This window comes from Callospermophilus lateralis, chromosome 3 (genome assembly GCF_048772815.1).
Source record: "Callospermophilus lateralis isolate mCalLat2 chromosome 3, mCalLat2.hap1, whole genome shotgun sequence".
In the NCBI taxonomy this organism is placed as follows: Eukaryota; Metazoa; Chordata; class Mammalia; order Rodentia; family Sciuridae; genus Callospermophilus; species Callospermophilus lateralis.
In genome coordinates, this window is record NC_135307.1 from 16,335,775 (window position 1) to 16,353,453 (window position 17,679).

The following is a 17,679-nucleotide window of genomic DNA, read 5'->3' on the forward strand; positions in this document are numbered from 1 at the left end:
TTAGTTACCCACCAAGTTAGCTTTGTAGCCTGTGGTCTTGTTCTTCCAGTATATGTTTCTCTCTCTCTCTCTCTCTCTCTCTCTCTCTCTCTCTCCCTACCCCCCCCCCTCATATCCAGAATTTCTGACTTAAAACAATATCTTTACAGCGGGATTCACGTGTTGTCTTTCTCCTTTTGCTTTTCCAGTTTCTCCAGGAGTGATACAAAACGGAGCGCGGGTTCTGAGCCGAGGGCTGTTTCCTGGCGTGCGGCCATTGCCAATCACTCCCATTGGAATGACGGCAGCCATGAGGTAAGGGAGGAGCTCACCAACCAGGGCCGGCCTGCGGAGTGGGGAGGGCATCACCCCATGGGGCCCCCACAGAGGATGCAGAGGACCAGCCTCTAGCGAGTGAAGACAAACCTATTTGGAATGTTCAACAAAGTCAAGGTCACCTCCAACGCCCCTGTCCAAATGCCAGGCTCTCCTTCTTGGGCGTCAGATGAGGCGATGCAGACAGGTTACACGGCGTGGGGTATTCATTAGATTCTAGGCTGATGGAGCTAACTCTGGACCTAGCCCCCTGGCTTCCCTGTCTGGCTCTGGGCTGGTGTCTGACTCTACGGGACTCAGTTCCCTCATCCCCCGTCCTCATCCTCTTCCACCTCTCGGCAGGGGTTGCTGTGAAACTCAAATGCAAAAATCACATGTGAGATGCGCTTTGGTAAGTGGTCTATAAATAGCGAGTGGCCTCATCTCCCTGTTTCCAAGAATCAGGTCAGTTGCCAAACCACATGCCAAGCCAGTCTCCTTGGGAGATTCCATTCCTGTGTCCTCCTCATCCCCACTGACAGTCCTGATCAAGGTCCACTGCTGGCTTAGACCCTCTTGTGCAGCAGTGTGGGGGCCTCTTCCTGTTTTTTCTGCCCGTTCCTCAGACCAGCTGTCTGCAGGGGCACCTCCACGATTCCCACTTCACCTTGACATCCCCCAGTCTTCCCTTCTTTCTGAACCAAATGTGCTCATCGAATGTATGTGGAATTTGCCCAGAATTTCTTTACAGATTTCCCCAGCCTCCATGTGACACCTTGGTGACACTTTTCTGAAAGTGGCCACCTAGCTTGGGACAGATTTCGCTTTTCCCGTTGACCCCATGCTTGGGTTGTGACCATTTGGTGTGTGACCCTGTCTATTAGTAATTTCTGTGTGTGCCTTTCTGTTTTCAGTGGTTTGCTTGCTGGAGATGGGGAGTAGGCCGCCTTGCTCAGTTGACTGATGGCCAGTTGCTCATTGCTGGTGCAGACGACCCCTCTAGAAGTTCTGTCTGTCTGAGAGCCACCCCTCCCAGCAGCAGCCCTTTCCTTTTGTTTGATTTAGGGATCAGGCTTGCATCTGAGGCCATTTTACTCTCACGGTGTTGCATGTCCCTAAGGAAACTGTCCCGGAATCTGTTTGACTGGGCCTGAGGGAGAAGCATGGTCAAATTTGGCTTGCACAAATCTACCAGGTGGATATTCTCCATAAACTGTGTCTTTGAACTTTTGCAGCCAAACAGCTTGCTTTTACCAGGAGGGATGTTGCTTAATCTTTAGGGCTGACTCTGGTTATCTGGGACCCGATAATGCCAGATTGTGGTAGGAATTAGAATAGTGATCGATCATAAAAAGTATATGTCATTCCGACTAACCTGACAGGGAGGTGCCTTCTAAAATCACATGCTGTGGCGCTTCTTCTTACGCTTCTCTGCAGTCCTTCCTGGTTCCCCTCAGATCATCAATGCGTCTTGAGCTCTGAAGTGATGATCTTCTTCCAGGGAAACCAAAATGGCCTTACCTTGCACTGGGAAAGCCACTTGTTCTGCTTTCCATTCTAAAACCTTTCCCATCTCTACCTCCTAGTTGACCATTTTGGCTGAGAAGACTTTGAGACTGTGGGCTATTTTTTTGCGTGAAGCAACAATGTATCTCCATTAGCAGGTTCTCATGTGTGGTCTTCACCCTTCTTTGAGTGCCTTCAAGAATAGCTTTCGCTGTGAGTCAGCCATTCCTTCTAGAAGAGCACAGGGGAGCCAGCAGACACCGGGGTAGCCTTCAGCTGACCCTGTCTCCTGATTTTAATTATTCACCTCATGGTATACATTATCGCAAATTTTACTGATCAGTCCCCTCTAGGGGTATTACTTTAAATGCTGATGGTTCTCCCCTTTGTCAGGTTCTCTTGGGAATAAACTCCGCAGCCAAACAATGATGTCTTGTTTCTGTTCAAAGAGCTGTCTCTCAACCAGGTGTGCTGTTCACACCTGTAAGCCCAGCTACCAGGGAAGCCCAGGCAAGAGGATCACAAGCCCAGGGCCAGCCTGAGCAACTTAGCAAGACTCCATTTCAACATAAAAAGGACCGAGGAATACAGCTCAGTGGTAGAATGCATGACCGTACTCAAGGCCCTAGGTTCAATCCCAGTTCCAGGGGCGAAGACTAAAAGCTGCCGCTCATCCCATCTGTGAGCACTGCAGTTAGTCTCTTCCAGAGAAAGTCCAGAAAATAGCTTCTAGGACTGGACCTGTGTGTCAGCTGAGTTCAGTTAGGAGACAACAATCACACCAGGTGTTTGAACAGAGAGCCTTTAAGATAAAAGAACCACTACCTAGACAGAAAGTTATTAACCAGGTAACCAAAAAGGATATAAAAAGCGAACCCAAAGTCTCACGGGGCAGGGGGGCGGCGGCCGGAGCAGGCTCCGTATCAGGCCGAGGGAACATTTGGGAGAAGCTGGAAATGGTGGCCCCATGGAGCTGACGCTTGGGCTCCTGCCCAGAGGATGGCATCTGAGACATGAGGTCTGGGCTCCCAGCCTCTGAGGAATGGGTGCACACTGGTGCCCGCACCTCAGAGGGAATAGGGTTCTGCAAACATTGGGAAAACTGTGCACTGGATTCCCCCGGCCCACTACAGGAAGGGACTGCTGCTGTTGAGGTGCAGGTCTCTGCTGGGAAGACAGGAGCAGGAAACCGAGGCCAGAGCCTGTCCCTTCTCCTATCACCTCTGCAGTCTCCAGGGCTCCCCCTGTTGGCGGAAGCTGATGGTCAAGCACAGTGTGGCTTGCACAACCCAGCACCAGGCCTAGCCCTGCCCCAGCCCAGCCCAGCACCAGGCCCAACCCCATCCCAACCCCTGCCCCAGCCCCAGCCCCAACCCAAGACTTTGAATTACTGTAGAAGGGTGAGTTTGAGGCTGATGACAGTAGCCTTGTAATGGCACAGTTTGCTTAGTGTCAGTCCTGGAAGCAGTCATAGTCTAATTAAAAGGGTGACCTTCCTGAGCATCATAGGAGTTTTAAGCAAACTCATTTTGGTAAAATATGCAACCACAGTTTGCAAAAAAAAAAAAAAAAACACCAAGTTTCCATTTCCATAAATAGAGATAACTAGTAAAAGAAGCCATACGTCATAAGCGGTACATTGTCTAGTCAGTTCCACCTCTGCCCCTTAGTTTTAAGGGTATTAATGGGGAGAGGGTAGAAAGTTCTATAAGGTTGGAGACACTTGCTTGTGGTATCTTGGCCCTCTTTTTATAAGGTGAAAAGTAGGTACTGAGATGCTTTCAGGAAAATGAACATAAACCCAGCCATGTGCACATTTGCAGAACCAGCAATTTTTTTTTTTTGTAAATCCCACTGACAGGTGATTGGCCGGGAAATCATGTTTGGCTTTTTCACGCCCATTGTAATTTTTAAATTTTTGAATTTGGCCACCTGTCAGTCAAACCTGAGGTTGAGAGGAATGTGAAGGGTGGAACAACACAGACCAATGTCTGCCCCTGGCGTTTTGTACCTAGGGATTCCAGCCTGCCGGGTCCCAGTGTTTACAGGGACTGCTGCCCCAGGCCAACAGCTGGGGCCCAGGGAGGGCCGAGTCATTAGCACCCACTAAAGACCAATTTCCTCTTCTCCTTTGTGTGATAGGTTTTCCGTGTGAGGCTGAGCACTTCTCCTTAAGTGAAAATATTTGTCTTTCAGGGAATTTCCCCCCCCCCTGCTGAGTGGCAAAGGCCATGTTTGTTTGTCTTAACTCTGAAACTGTTATTGACATAGATGAAGTGTTACTTTTATTAGCTGATCATTACACAGCTTGTATTTGCTGGGTTCCTTTGCATATAATTATGATGTGAAATCTCCTCGTAAGAGTATCTGTCAATAGTGTAATTGACTTTAGCGTGTTGACTCTTTGCTCAATAACCTCAGCGATTGGCCCATCCTTAGACATTGGAAACCTGCTTATTTTTAAATTTGTCTGGGCATAGAGTGCTCAAGAGACATCAGCCTTAAAATAACTGCTCACGCGTCTTAGAGTTTTATGCCAGTGTCTTGTGCTGCTGTCCCAGCGAAATTCCCTGCAGAGACTGTTGTTGAACAAAGGAAGAACAGACTCTGGCCTTTTTGGGAAAAGGAGCCCAGATTTCTTACATCCCTAGTGTCCTGGGGGTGTAGCAACTCACCTGGCCCTGGGCCACATGCTGGGTCGTTATTCTGCAGCTAAGAGACCTTAGGAGAGCCTCATGGCTTTGAAGAAGGAGGTCTGTCCTATAAATCTAGGCTGCAACATTCATAAAATGGTAAGAAAGTTCCGTTTAATCCCCATACAAGGCTGCTTGATTTTATTTGCAACTCAGATGAAAACAACTTCCCATGGAACGTGAAGCAAGCTGGGCATTCGTGGTCCTATTACAGAGCAAAAGCATCCGTTTTTAAGGTCACATCTCTCTGCCTCAGATCTGCTGCTCTTTTGGCTTGCCTTGCTTGTCTTTCTGCCTTGAGAAGATGTTCACAACAGGATAAGATAGGGTTGTAAGCCAGATGCAATGGCGGACACCTGTAATCCCAGCGGATCCGGAGGCTGAGGCAGGAGGATCGCGAGTTCAAAGCCAGCCTCAGCAAAAGCTAGGCACTAAGCAACTCAGTGAGACCCTGTCTCTAAAATACAAAATAGGGCTGGGGATGGGGCTCAGTGGTCAACTGCCCCTGAGTTCAATACCTGATACCTAGGGTTGTAATCTGACTGTGGAACTTTAGGGGAAAATTAAGACACTGATCATTTCCTGTATTTTGTTGTATTTTATTTTGTTGTGTTTTTAAAGACAAGGCCTCTGTTTGCCTTGGTTTCTGGGATCACAGCATTCAAAGGTGATTATGGAACTCAGAGTATGCCTGGGTAGGAGAAGAGAGCATGCTAAAGGGCTTGGCTTAAGGGACAAGGGAAACGGAGCAGGGACCTAGTTTCCCCATGGGCTCCCTTCCCGGGAAAAGTCTTCGTTTTTGTTTTCTTGGTCTAGAAATCTTAGCAGTGAGCAGCAAGCTGAGTGGAATTTGATTGTTCTCCTCGAGGGGGCTCCTCGTACTACAGACTGGTGGCATTGGTTAAGTCCTGGTGCTTTATATCGGAAAGTCCTCAAAACCAGGGCTTCTGGGCTGTGTACCTGTAAGACACCGTGTGGAGGGCAGTTTTAGGGTCACCTGTTTTTCTTCTGTGATCTCTTGCACAAAAGAAATCACATTTATCTTAGTGGTTCAAGGAGGCATTTTGCAGCTTGTGGGAGAAAAGTATGGTCCCCTGGCGATCACCACTCGGAGCTCTGGAACCCGGGTGTTTTCCAGGAGGTGCTGGCCACCTGGCCCCTGGACCCCTCACCTTGGCTGCTGTGCATCCACCAGATTGCAGAACTGGGGCTAGGAGTCTTGAACTTCATTTTTATTGGATCACTGAAGCACAGGTGGAATCAGGCCGGATTTTATGGAGAATGTAGGGATGACTGTAAACTCACAAATTAGATTGAACTAAGTGACATCCCTCTCCTTGGTAGGATTTGACATCTGGTAAATAGTAATTTTACACGCGGTTTTTTATTAAATAGTTCTCTGCATGTTTTTCCTTAGTGTTTTCTGTCGTTCTTTGTAGGTTAATCTTGGTCTCCATTCTGGAGACTGCTTTCTTTTTAAAACATTTTTATATGATATTTTATTTCACCCACAAAATTAAACATATAGAGTCACTAAGTGTCTAAGAGACTTATGAAGCCACCATCTCAACTTTTAAAAAGGAAAACATGATTGACACCCTTTTACCTTCCCTGAAAGGTAACCCCAACCCCAAGTTTTGTATTTACTATTCCCATTCTTTCAAAAGCATTTTTTTATTTTTAGTTTCCATTGACAAAATATTGTTTAGTTTTGAGTTTTGAAGTCATCAAAATGATACCCTCATTATTAAATTTGTTGAGTTGCATGTGGCGCTAGGTGAATCTTTTACATTTCTGTATAATATTCCACTGTGATTATACCACAGTTAACAAAAATAAGAAAAGTATTTGGATCATTAGAGTTTTTCATATTCCACGCCTTGCTACTACAAAAATTCTTGTACATGTCTCCAGACATATTTAAGATGTTCAGGAGTGAAACTGCCGGTTTGTAAAGTATCTACATGTTCAGCTTCAGAAGGTAATGTCAAGTTGTTTCCTGAAGTGCTTGTATCCATTTATACTCCCACCAGCAGAGTGTGATAGTCCCCACCTCTGCATATCTTCACATTCATTTGGAATTGTCATACTTCATAATTTTAACCAAGGTAGTGCTGTGGCACAGTGGTATTTTATTAGGCTTTGTTTTCCTTTCTCTAAAGGTGTTGCACTGTTTTACACAGACTTAATTGGATGTTTGAATGTCTTCTAAGGATTTCCATTTCTACATTTTGCTCATTTTTCTGTTGAGTTATTTCTTTTTTTCTTTTGTAGGAGACCTTTATATATTCTGGACATCAGTCCTTTGTTGACTATATGTGTTGCAAATTTTCTGTTCGTGGACGGTCTTTTCACTATAATAATGTCTTTTGATGAATAGAAGCTCTTCATTTAATGCTTATTAATCACACTTACCAACCATTTTCTTTATCAAACCCAGTGTCTTTTTCTTTCTTACCCTGGTCATCTTATTTCAACTAGTTTTTTTCCCTCCCTAAATGATTTAAGGTTTGTTTTTTTTTCCTTTCACATTTAAATCTGAAATCATTACTTCTTATATGATAGGAAATAATCTTAGGGTTGTTCCTGTTGATTACTACTTACATCTGGAACCCCCTGGCGTTGTGACGCCAGGGACACATTTGCGTCTTTTCCAGGTGGGTATCAGGTATCCCAGCGTCATTTATTAGGTAGCGCCTCCTGTCCCCACCGATGGGAAATGCCATCGGTGACATGTGGCAGGGTTCTCTGTGAGCGTGGATTCACAGGGGCTCTCGGTCCTGTCTGGTCTTCGTCACATTCTAGGGCAGTTCCACGCTGTCCCCGTCACTCTCTCGGTAAGCCTCAGGGTTAGTAGCACGGTTCTCTCAGCCCAGTTTTGTTTTCAAGTGTCTTGTCCATTCTTGGCTCTTGGTACCTGTATGTAAATTTTGGAATCAGCTTGATCAATAGAACAAGAAAATGGGGAGGGGCAAAAAGAGAGACAATAGCTCCTCTTGTAATTTTTAACTAGAATCGTATTGATCCTGTATATCAGACTGCGGGCTTGACTCCCCTAGCGGATCAGTCCCTGGACACAGTTATCTCACCCTCTGTCCAAATTCTGGTGTCTCCTGTTACAAGTTTTATAACTTTTTTCCCCCTAATATTCAGTTAGATTTATTCTGCATATCTAGGTTCTTTTTTTTTCATGCTGTTGTTAATCTTATATACACATATGACATCTTTTCTTTTTAAGTCTTTTATTTCCCCTGTCCTGCGGCACAATTCAGAACCTCTGAATAGAAGTAATAATAATCAACATTTTTCTGTGTTCCTTATTTTATTTTTCTATTTATATATGACAGCGGAATGCATTATAATTCTTATGACACATATAGAGCACAATTTTTCATATCTCTGGTTGTATACAAAGTATATTCACACCAATTCGTGTCTTCATAGATGTACTTTGGACAATAATGACCATCGCATTCCACCATCATTTCCAACCCCATGCCCCCTCCCTTCCCCTCCCACTCCTCTGCCCTATCTAGAATTCATCTATTCCTCCCATGCTCCCTCTCCCTATCCCACTATGGAGTCAGCCTCCTTATTTCAGAGAAAACATTCAGTCCTTGGTTTTTTGGGATTGGCTAACTTTACTTAGCATTATCTTTTCTAATGTTCCTTATTTTCAAAGGAGTCACATTATTGACCCATAATTGATAGGGTATTTGTTATTGTATTTTTAGGAAATATATTTTATCATAATAAGTAAAGGCTGAGGTTGTGGCTCAGTGGTAGCAAAGCCCTGGATTCGATCCTCAGCACCACATAAAAATAAATAAATAAAATAAAGGTATTGTGTCCAACTACTAAAAAATAAATATTTTTAAAAAATAAGTAAAGGCTTTACTTATTCATAATATTTCATTATGAACAATTATCAAATTTCATAAAAAATGTTTGCATCTGCCAGGCACAATAGCACACACCTGTAATCCCAACAGCTTGGGAGGCTGAGGCAGGAGGATCACAAGCTTCAGCAGCTTATTGAAGCCCTAGGCAACTCAGCAAGACACTGTCTCTAAATGAAATATAAAAAAGGGGCTAGGGATGTGACTCAGTAGTTAAACCCTGGTATCCCACACCAAAAAAAAAAAAAGTTTGTATCATTTAAATGAACTATAAAATTTTTCTTTCACTTTTGTTGGCTGTGGTAAATTGCATTATGAATTTACCAGTTCTGAATAAGACTTGCATTTGTGAAGATACTTGTTTGCAATACGTTATATGTTTTACATGTTACTAGAATTAGTGAGCTAACATGTATGAATCTTACATATTTGTTCATGTAGCATGTTTCTCTAGTTCTGTCTTTGTCTAGTGTCAGTATCAAGATTCCAGTGGGCTGGGGCTGGGACTCGGTGATAGAACACTTGCCTAGCATGTGCGAGGCACTGGGTTCAATTCTTAGCACCCCATATAAATAAATAAATTAAAGTCCATCAATAACTAAAAAAAAAAAAAAAATCTAAATTTTTTTTTAAAAAAGATTCCATTAGCCCCATATGGGTTGAGAATATTCACTCTTAGACTTTCTGAAAGAGTTCATATGCAGTTGGAATGATCTGTTCCTGGATGTTTGGTGGAGCTTCAACTTATGTAATGTTTATAGGACAAGTTGTGTTTATTTCCTTTTGAATTAATTTTAGTGAACTCTAGGAATTTCCATTTCATGTAGGTTTTCACATATAGATATAAAAGTTATTTTTTGATATATCTTGTCACCTTTTAAACTATCTTTTATTAACTGTGTCCTATTTGAGTTCTCATTTATAACCTTTTTCTCTCCCCACCCACCCCCCCCAGCTTTGATTTCTTCTTTGACCCATGGGTCTTTTTAGAAGTTTGTTTGTTTGTGGGGTTTTTTTTTTTGTTTTTTTTTTTGTTTTTAATTTCTAAACCAAAGAGGAAATGCTGTTGCCTTTTTGTTTTGTTTTGGTCTTGTTACCTCTTCAACATTGACCATTAACCTCAGTGCACTGTGGGCAGAAAATTGTCACAGGCAGTAACTTGTGAGATAATCTATGCCTCATCTAAATGATCTACTATGGGGTCGAGTACAAATCAGCTTTTTGAAAAATATTCCATGGGTGCTGCCAACGAATATGCCTTTTTCATGATTGGCACAAATCTGTGTACGTCTGTCAGGTCAGATCTCCTTGGTAACCTCGGCTGTGTTGTGTGTGAGAGAGAAAGGGCACCGTCGGTTGAATGCTAAGAGTGATTTATTAAAATCTCCCATTACAGAGTGGATTTGGCTATTTCTCCTTGTGGCTCTTTCCATTTTAAGAGTCTGTGTTTTGAAGCGCTTTTATGGGAAGTCTGCTTGTTTTAAACTGTTTTACCTTCCTGGCGAATTGAGCCTTAATGAATGTTTAATAACACCTCATTGGTAGTAATAATTTTTGCCTTTAAAATCGGTCATTTCTTTTTAATAGCACTACACCAGCGTGATACAACTTTTTCCATCCTTTTAACCTTTCTTTGTCTTTTTATTTTACACTTGTCTCTTATAAACAGCGTATAGCTTATTTAAAAAAAAAAAATCCATGCTAATGATATGTAGCTTTTAGCTGAAGATTTTTAACCCATTTTTATTGACAGAGTTGGATTCGTCTTTGTCATTTTGCATTTTTGTTTGTCCCTGTTTTTCCCAGGTATTTCCCCTCTCTCCAGCACTAGTTTGAATCGATAGAAGTTCACCGACTCCTCCTTCCACTGTTTCCCACCTTTAATGGTCTGGAAGTCATACATCCTGTTTGTCGTCTTTCAGCCTTGATCCTAGAACTTTTAACATGAATATTTTAAAATGTCTAAAGTTGATCGATATTGTTAACCTCCTGATCAATACAGGGCCTCTGGAATGCTTTAACCTCGGTCTGTTCCACACCCCAAATGATACGCTGCATTGGTCCAGTACCTTGGTTCTATTTTGGTTTTGTTTGTTTTGTAAAGCCACTTAGTCATTATGATCATTGCATTGTACAATCAATACTTGCATTTTCTTTGCTAATCATTTCTTCTTACATCTCAGGCCTTCCCTTTTAGATCATTTTCTTGTCCCTGAAATACATCCTTGAGAAGTTGTCAGCCGGGTGTGGTGACACAGGGCTGTAGTCCCAGCTGCAGGGGAGGCTGAGGCAGGAGGATCTTGAGCACATGAGTTCAAGATCAGCCTAGGCAAGATAATGAGACCCTGCCTCAAAAAAGAAAAGAAAAGAAAAAAATGTTCTTATACTGAGGGTCTGTAGTGAAAGCCTTGAATTTGGGGCTGAAAATAAATGGTGTTTAGCAGTCCTTTTTAGAAGAGCATGGGACTGGGTATAAAATTCTGAAGTTTCACAGTGGCATGCATAGGTCCGGGTTTTGTTGTATTTATTCTGCATGAGATTTGTTGGTTTTTGGAATCTTAAAATGGGTACCTTTCATCAAAACCAGAAATCCCCAGCTACTTTCTATTCAAGTATTGATCTGTCCCACTTTCCATCCACTCTGGGACTCCACCCAGGTTTACATGGAATCCTCTTGGGCTGTTCTCTGTCACCCCGCCTTTCTTTCACAGTTCCCATATCTTTGTCCCCCTCTGCTGCATTTTGAGTGATATCTTAAGGTACATCATCAGTTCACTCATTTTTTTCTCTAACTGAATTGAGGGTTTTGTTTTGTTTTGTTTGGGGTACTGGGGATTGAACTCAGGGATACCAACCATGGAGCCACATCCCCAGCCCTATTTCGTATTTTATTTAGAGTCAGGGTCTCACTGAGTTGCTTAGCACCTCGCTTTTGCGGAGGCTGGCTTTGAACTTGTGATCCTCCTGTCTCAGCCTCCCCAGCCACTGGGATTACAGGGGTGTGCCACCATGCCCAGCTGAATTGAGTTTTTTAATTTCAGGGGTTTTACATCTCATATGTAGAAGCTCTATTTGGTACTTTCCAAAATCTGCTTAATTGGAATACAGTGTATTCTTCCTTTCCAATATTTTTCAGTTCTCTCTTGTGTTTCTTGAAACATCCTAACTTTATGTTCTCCATCTACAATGTTTCCACATTAGTAGTCTTAGATTTTATAGTTGCTTTTTTCAATTGTCTCTGGCTTACAGTAGCTTATTTCCTTTGTGTTTATGATTTTTAAAAAACTATTGTAAACGTCTGTTCTGTGCTTTCTTATCTGTGGGAATTCTCTGTGGCTTGGGGTTCAAGTGTGTTCTTCCAGAGGGTTTGCTTTTAAAACTTGTGCTGGAGGCCTGGGGGACTGGTGGACACAAGGCCACTTTAACTCCATTGGAGGGTCCACAGTAACCATGAACCTAACAAAATCAGCCTTCCTGCCGCTCCCTGCCCTTTATTGTGCATAAGTCTGGGCTCTCGTTCCAGGCCTGGATGGGCATGTGCTCCAGGGAAACCCCGGCTTCCTTAGTGGCCAGCTGCCCACATTTCAGGTTATGTTGTTCAGTTTTCATTTGTGTGTATGCGGCTCACTGAGTAAGTCTACGTGGGTGTCAGATTCCCCTCATTTCCTTGTGACTTTACAGTACGTTGCTGTACTTTATGGAGAATCCTTTGCGTTGCCGTCAGGAGCATGGGTTCCAAATGTCTCTTCTGCCACCTCTAAGGGAGCAGAAGGCCCTCCCTAGTCATCTCTTGCTCTTTCTACTTGTTGTCGGGTTGGGTGAGAAGCACTGTATTCCTATTAATTCTGTCTGGTTTTCCCATCTGACTCAGGATCAGTGCCTTCAAGTCAGTGCTTGAGAGGACAGTTACCCTGAATGATAACCTGTAGGTAGGCGTAAAGCCAGCAGTTCCAGACAGAGCCCAAACACACCAACCAGTAAAGGGCAGAGTGTCCACACGCTGCTTAACTGTGATGGAACAAATAATAAACCTATAGGAAAAAAGGGGGAAAAACAGCAGAAGAGGAGGGCCATTACTAAGCATAAATTTCTACCTTAACTTGCCGTTTGCAAACATTGCTCCTTCTTGGCTGGAACAAATGGGAGCTCTCTTTGCTGTTTGGTTTTTCTCATCTGGTTGACGAGAGAATGAGTTCCAGGTTTTCCGGTTAACAGCACGTGGTTTTGTTGAACTGTGTGCTTTACACTCATAGAGGTCTAGTAAAATCAGGTGGCTTTCATTTATGCTAATGTATGATCATTTGAGTATCATGAATGTAAATTTTACTAACCCTGAAAAAATTACAGGCATCCCACGTTCATTTTAATGAATGGTTTTTCGAGGAGGTTAGAGACTCACCTTCCCATGTGTTCAGGATGGCTGGTTTCTTTTAAGCATTCGGTGTCCTGTAATGACAACCCCTGCAGCGGGGAGCATTTGACACCAGCTCCGTGCAGCTGGCTTGCACCATCATGAATCACTTCGCGCCAAGTCATTAATAATTGAAGGAGCTTGTCACTTCCCACTGAGTTGCGTGTTTAATTTATGGATTCTGAGCCCATGCTAAAATCTCAGGGAAAGCTAATTTCATCCAACGAGAAAGGGATATGTTTCTGTTTTAATTCTCCCTCCCTGAAGTTGTGTCTGCGCCTGTTTGCATCTGGACGTGTTGTCAATGGTTATGTTAGTTTCCGTCTCCATCACAGTAGACGTCCTTCTTTGGGGTTGCAGGGAGATAGTTCAGGTTCCTGCTTGGATTGTCCTTGAGAACCAGGGAGGCCACTGTGGGCCAGTCCTGGGAGTTTCTATAAAAGGCTGAGCAGGCCATGTTCCAAGGTATTTTGTGGAATCACTGTCAGCCAGCAGCCTGATTCTAGGGGCCAGAGACCCCGCCATCTACAGAATCAGGGGCCCAGGAACAATTTTCTATTCTTTCATCCATGAGATGTCCTTTCAAAGAACGTGTCCATTTGGGTCAAGCGGGTCTTTTTCGCCTCTCTGATGCTGCTTTGTTTAAGAAAGAGAAGGGTTCTCCGACTCAAAGTCTTTCCTCTTGGGGTAGGGTAGAATTTTGGCACCATTTCGCTTTGGTTATAGTATTTCTCCACCCACCACCCCAAACTTCTTATTTAAAAAAATTTCAAACCTATGGAAAAGAGGAAAGAAAATCACAGTGAACACCACTCGCCCTTCACCTAGACACACAAGGAGGTCACTTGGTGGAGGCTTCTCCTACCTCGTCGGTCTCGGGGTTTCTTCTTCTTCACATGTGTTCAGGGAAGGGTCCTGCCTTCCCCTGAACAGTGGTAATGAAGTAAGTCCCAAGTAGTTACAGTGAGAAGAATTCAGAACCGAATTGATTTGTTAAAAGCCAGACAGCCCTTTCACTCATCCAAATGTAGCTGGATTCAGTAGGAATCGGTTTGGTCTAGTTCAGTAGATGGATTGCTTTTGTATTTCACAGTAGTTACCTTAAACAGTGAAGATCAGGAGAGCCATGACATGAGACTTCCGTTTTCATTTACTTTAATAACTGTTAGGACTGGCTGTATGATAAATTCTGTTCAAAGTTTTACATTTGGTAAACATCTCGGAGTAATCCTATCTCAGCCATTTGTATGTACCCAAGACGTAGCCAAGAAACAGGAAATCTGCAGAGAATGAATATCAAGGAGGCCAGTTAGTTCCCAAAGCCCAGGGACTGTCCTCAGGCAAACCCTGGAGGAATTCTTCTGGTTAGTGCTTCTTTATGCTGGATTCCTATAAACCTCTTACCCAGGGGAGAAAGAGAAAATGACTCTTTCCCATGTGAGCACATCAAGTACCTCTAAGAACCTTCCTCTGTGCCCGGGACTTATTTAATCCTCACAGAGCCCTGTGAGGGCCATGAGGAAGCTGAGGCTCCAGGCATAAGACAGCCAGCCCTCTTGGTCACTAACACACAACACTGATTCAGGAACTCAGCTCTGTCTAGCTTGACCTACGAGGATGTGGGGCAAGTGATGCAATCTGGGATCATAGTGTAGGGCCCAAGCTGAGACTCTTCTGGAACCTACTAGGGCTGCTTGTACAAATGCACCCATTTCTGTAATTGTTGACCATGATGATCTTGAGGCACCTAAGAAAGGTTACATTTTGACAATGGCCATTATATTTTGCTGATGGACATTATGATGGGGATTCTCACCATCAGCCCCAATTCAGTAGGACAGGCCTTGGAAACTGGATGGCGGGAGATTCCCCGGCCTCACCCCCTGCTGTACCATCTCCATCTGCGTTAGAGGCTCTTTCCTCCTCCCCTTTCACTTTCTATGTGTGAAAGGTCTCTGAGCCCCAAGGCCCACAGGGAGTGGAGGAGGAGGACAGGGGCTCTCTAAGGTGTCCCCCTGGTGGTCCCGGCCTTTGGACCAGTGCAGCCTTTCAACCAGTGCCGCATCCTCAGGCTGGGTCTGGTCAGTGTTGGTGGGAGGACCCAGAGCCACTTCCTGTACTCTGTGCCATGAAGTGCCATCTAGCTCCTTCATTCCCAGGTCATATTGCTGGGTGTCTGCCAGGTGGGACATGCTGTGACTGGGCGGTGTCTTGCAGAGCTGACATGCACAGGCATTGAAAAGGCCACTGTGTGGTTCTTGGTGATGGTGGGCAATGCCCTCCTGAAGGGAAAGTCAGAGTGTGTACAATCCAGGCAGGAAGAGTGTGGCGAGTTCCTTGGGTCTCTTAGAAAGGTCTCACGAGTTGGAGGAGCTAACAGGAAAAGGGGCTAGCCTGGGGCACCAGGACATGTCTCATCCCTGCACAAATCCTTGGCCCTCACATCCAAGGTCAGATGCCACTTCTTCCTCAGAAAGTCCCCTGGCACCCTGTCCTTTCTCCCTCCAAGTATCAGTAACCTTTCCCTCCTGCAAGCATTCGTCCTTCTGATTTCCACCTGTGCTGAACATCTAGCATGTGCCAGGCACATAAGAAAGACAGCTGCCACCCAGACACTTGGCCCGTGTGGCCTGACCAGGAGTAAACATCACAGCTGCCAGTCCTGGCCGGGCACTGCAGGGGTGCACTCCTGTGGGCGGCCCAGCTACCCGGGAGGTGGGCAGAGGGACATTTCCCATTCTGCGGATAAGGAGCCATAAGGGAGGTCAGCACACTGCTCAGACACACAGAGAAGAAGAAGATTATCCCAAGCGTGATGAGGGCTCCAGGGTCCTGAAGGAAAGCCGTGGCAGGGAGCCTTTTCATGGGGAGCCTGCAGGGGGGTGTTGGCAGGTGGCCTGGCTCTCTCGAGCTTGGCGGTCAGACATTGGTTTCAGCCCTGATTCGACTATTTCTCAGCTGGGGACTTTAAATCACCCAACTTTCCAGACCTCCCCTCTGGTGGACAGCTAAGGTGCTCAGGTCTGCTTTATGAACACAGTCATCCGGGTGGACTCAGCAGGGCACTTGGCGGTGGCCACTCCAGAAAATGGCAGTTCTCTCTTAGAAACTTGACATGCTTCTTTGTCAGACTGCAGCATCTTCGTGATAGTGTCTGTATGTGACCTCCCTGGGCCCCTCCCTAAGGTCACACGTTCCTGTCAGGCACACAGTGAATGTTGGTAGATTGAATGAAGGATGGAGGTCATGCCTGGGAGAATAGCAGCCCCCACGTGGCAGGTGTCTGTTTGCTGAACACTGTATTTAGCCTTCTGATAAAAGTCTCCTCATACACTATCTTTGGGAGAGAATGTCTTTTTTTCCCTCTGAAATGCCCAGGCATGGTACCTGACTCCATGGAGCTGGGGGCTGCAAGGAACTAAGTGCAGTTTGATTTTCATGGTTTAATGTAAGGGTCAGAGCTTCCGCTGCCGTCCCTGCTGAACCATTGCTTTAACAGCTCAGCCATTGATGGGAGATAAGCAGGAGAGGCCCAGGTGGCAAGGATGAGGCCATAGTCTTCAAGCAGATCCGCTCATTGTCCCAGGTTTTTTAATTGCTAACTGTTTGCCTGCACTTGGGCACCTGAGTCTCCATCAGAGATCTAATCTGTGTCCCCTCTGTCTCCCATCCCTCCCCATGTCATCGTCCTGCAGGAACGGCATCACCAGTTGCCGGATGCGGACTGAGAGTGAGCCGTCGTGCGGCTCCCCCGTGGTCAGCGGAGACCCCAAGGAGGATCACAACTATAGCAGTGCCAAGTCCTCCAATGCCCGGAGCACCTCGCCCACCAGCGACTCCGTCTCCTCCTCCTCCTCCTCCTCGGCCGACGACCACTACGAGTTTGCCACCAAGGGGAGCCAGGAGGGCAGCGAGGGCAGTGAGGGCAGCTTCCAGAGCCACGAGAGCCACAGCGAAACGGAGGAGGACGACAGGAAGCCCAGCCAGAAGGAGGCCAAGGATGCCCTGGGGGACAGCGGGTACGCATCCCAGCACAAGAAGCGCCAGCACCTCGCCAAGGCCAGGAAGGTCCCCAGCGACACGCTGCCCCTCAAAAAGAGACGCACGGAAAAGCCCCCCGAGAGCGACGATGAGGAGATGAAAGAGGCAGCCGGGTCGCTCCTGCACTTGGCAGGGATTCGGTCCTGTTTGAATAACATCACCAATCGGACGGCAAAGGGGCAGAAGGAGCAGAAGGAAACCACAAAAAATTGAAAACAAGTCATTGATTTGTTTTGAACTTATGGCCATTTGGTTTCAGCATGTCAGGAGATTTCTAATGATTTGTGGCAATATCAGCAATTTTTTTTTCTTTTGGTTTGATTTTCTTTCTTTTCTCTTTTTTTTTCTTTTTTTTTTTTTTTTTTTTTAATTTGCCCCCCTCTCCTTTGTTTTGGACCCTTAAGAATTTTATTTTTAAAGGAGATTGAAGCCATAGAACTCATATTGACACTCAGCTGTTTTACAAAAGCTTTTCATTATCCGACGACAAAACCAAGAAAAAGCCAAAATTACCATTGCTTCCTGCAGCTTGTCAGAAACACGTGGCTTGAACCCACAGGGATGTCAACGTTAATGCCACATTTGGAGTACACATTTGGCACCTAGAAGGCACGTGTGCAAAGTAATCATTCAGGCCCAACCCTGAGGTTTAAAAAGAATGTCCTTCCATTTGGGTTCACTGAATGGAGAGGCACATACAGTAATGGGAGAAAAGGAAGAACCCCGCTTCCCCTTAGGCACAGACCCAGGCCTGTGCACCCAGCTTCCCATTGGGCAAGGAATGCCCTGGGCATTGCCATACAGCAAGCACGGGCCTCTGTGCTCCGATCCTTGA

At 45.1% G+C, this 17,679-nt stretch overlaps 1 protein-coding gene across 6 annotated transcripts in view; it reads left to right on the forward strand.

Annotated features, from left to right (window-relative positions):
* The window catches only part of Foxn3 (forkhead box N3), a 379,981-nt gene extending 362,528 nt beyond the window's left edge, over positions 1–17,453 (forward strand). For all 6 annotated transcript variants that reach the window (XM_077109127.1, XM_076849759.2, XM_076849763.2 and 3 more), the window contains 2 exons: positions 189–294; positions 16,499–17,453. In XM_077109127.1, the coding sequence (XP_076965242.1) occupies positions 189–294; positions 16,499–17,057 (665 nt within the window). In that variant the 3' untranslated portion in view covers positions 17,058–17,453. The remainder of the gene's footprint in view (positions 1–188; positions 295–16,498) is intronic.
* Positions 17,454–17,679: the final 226 nt, after the last annotated feature.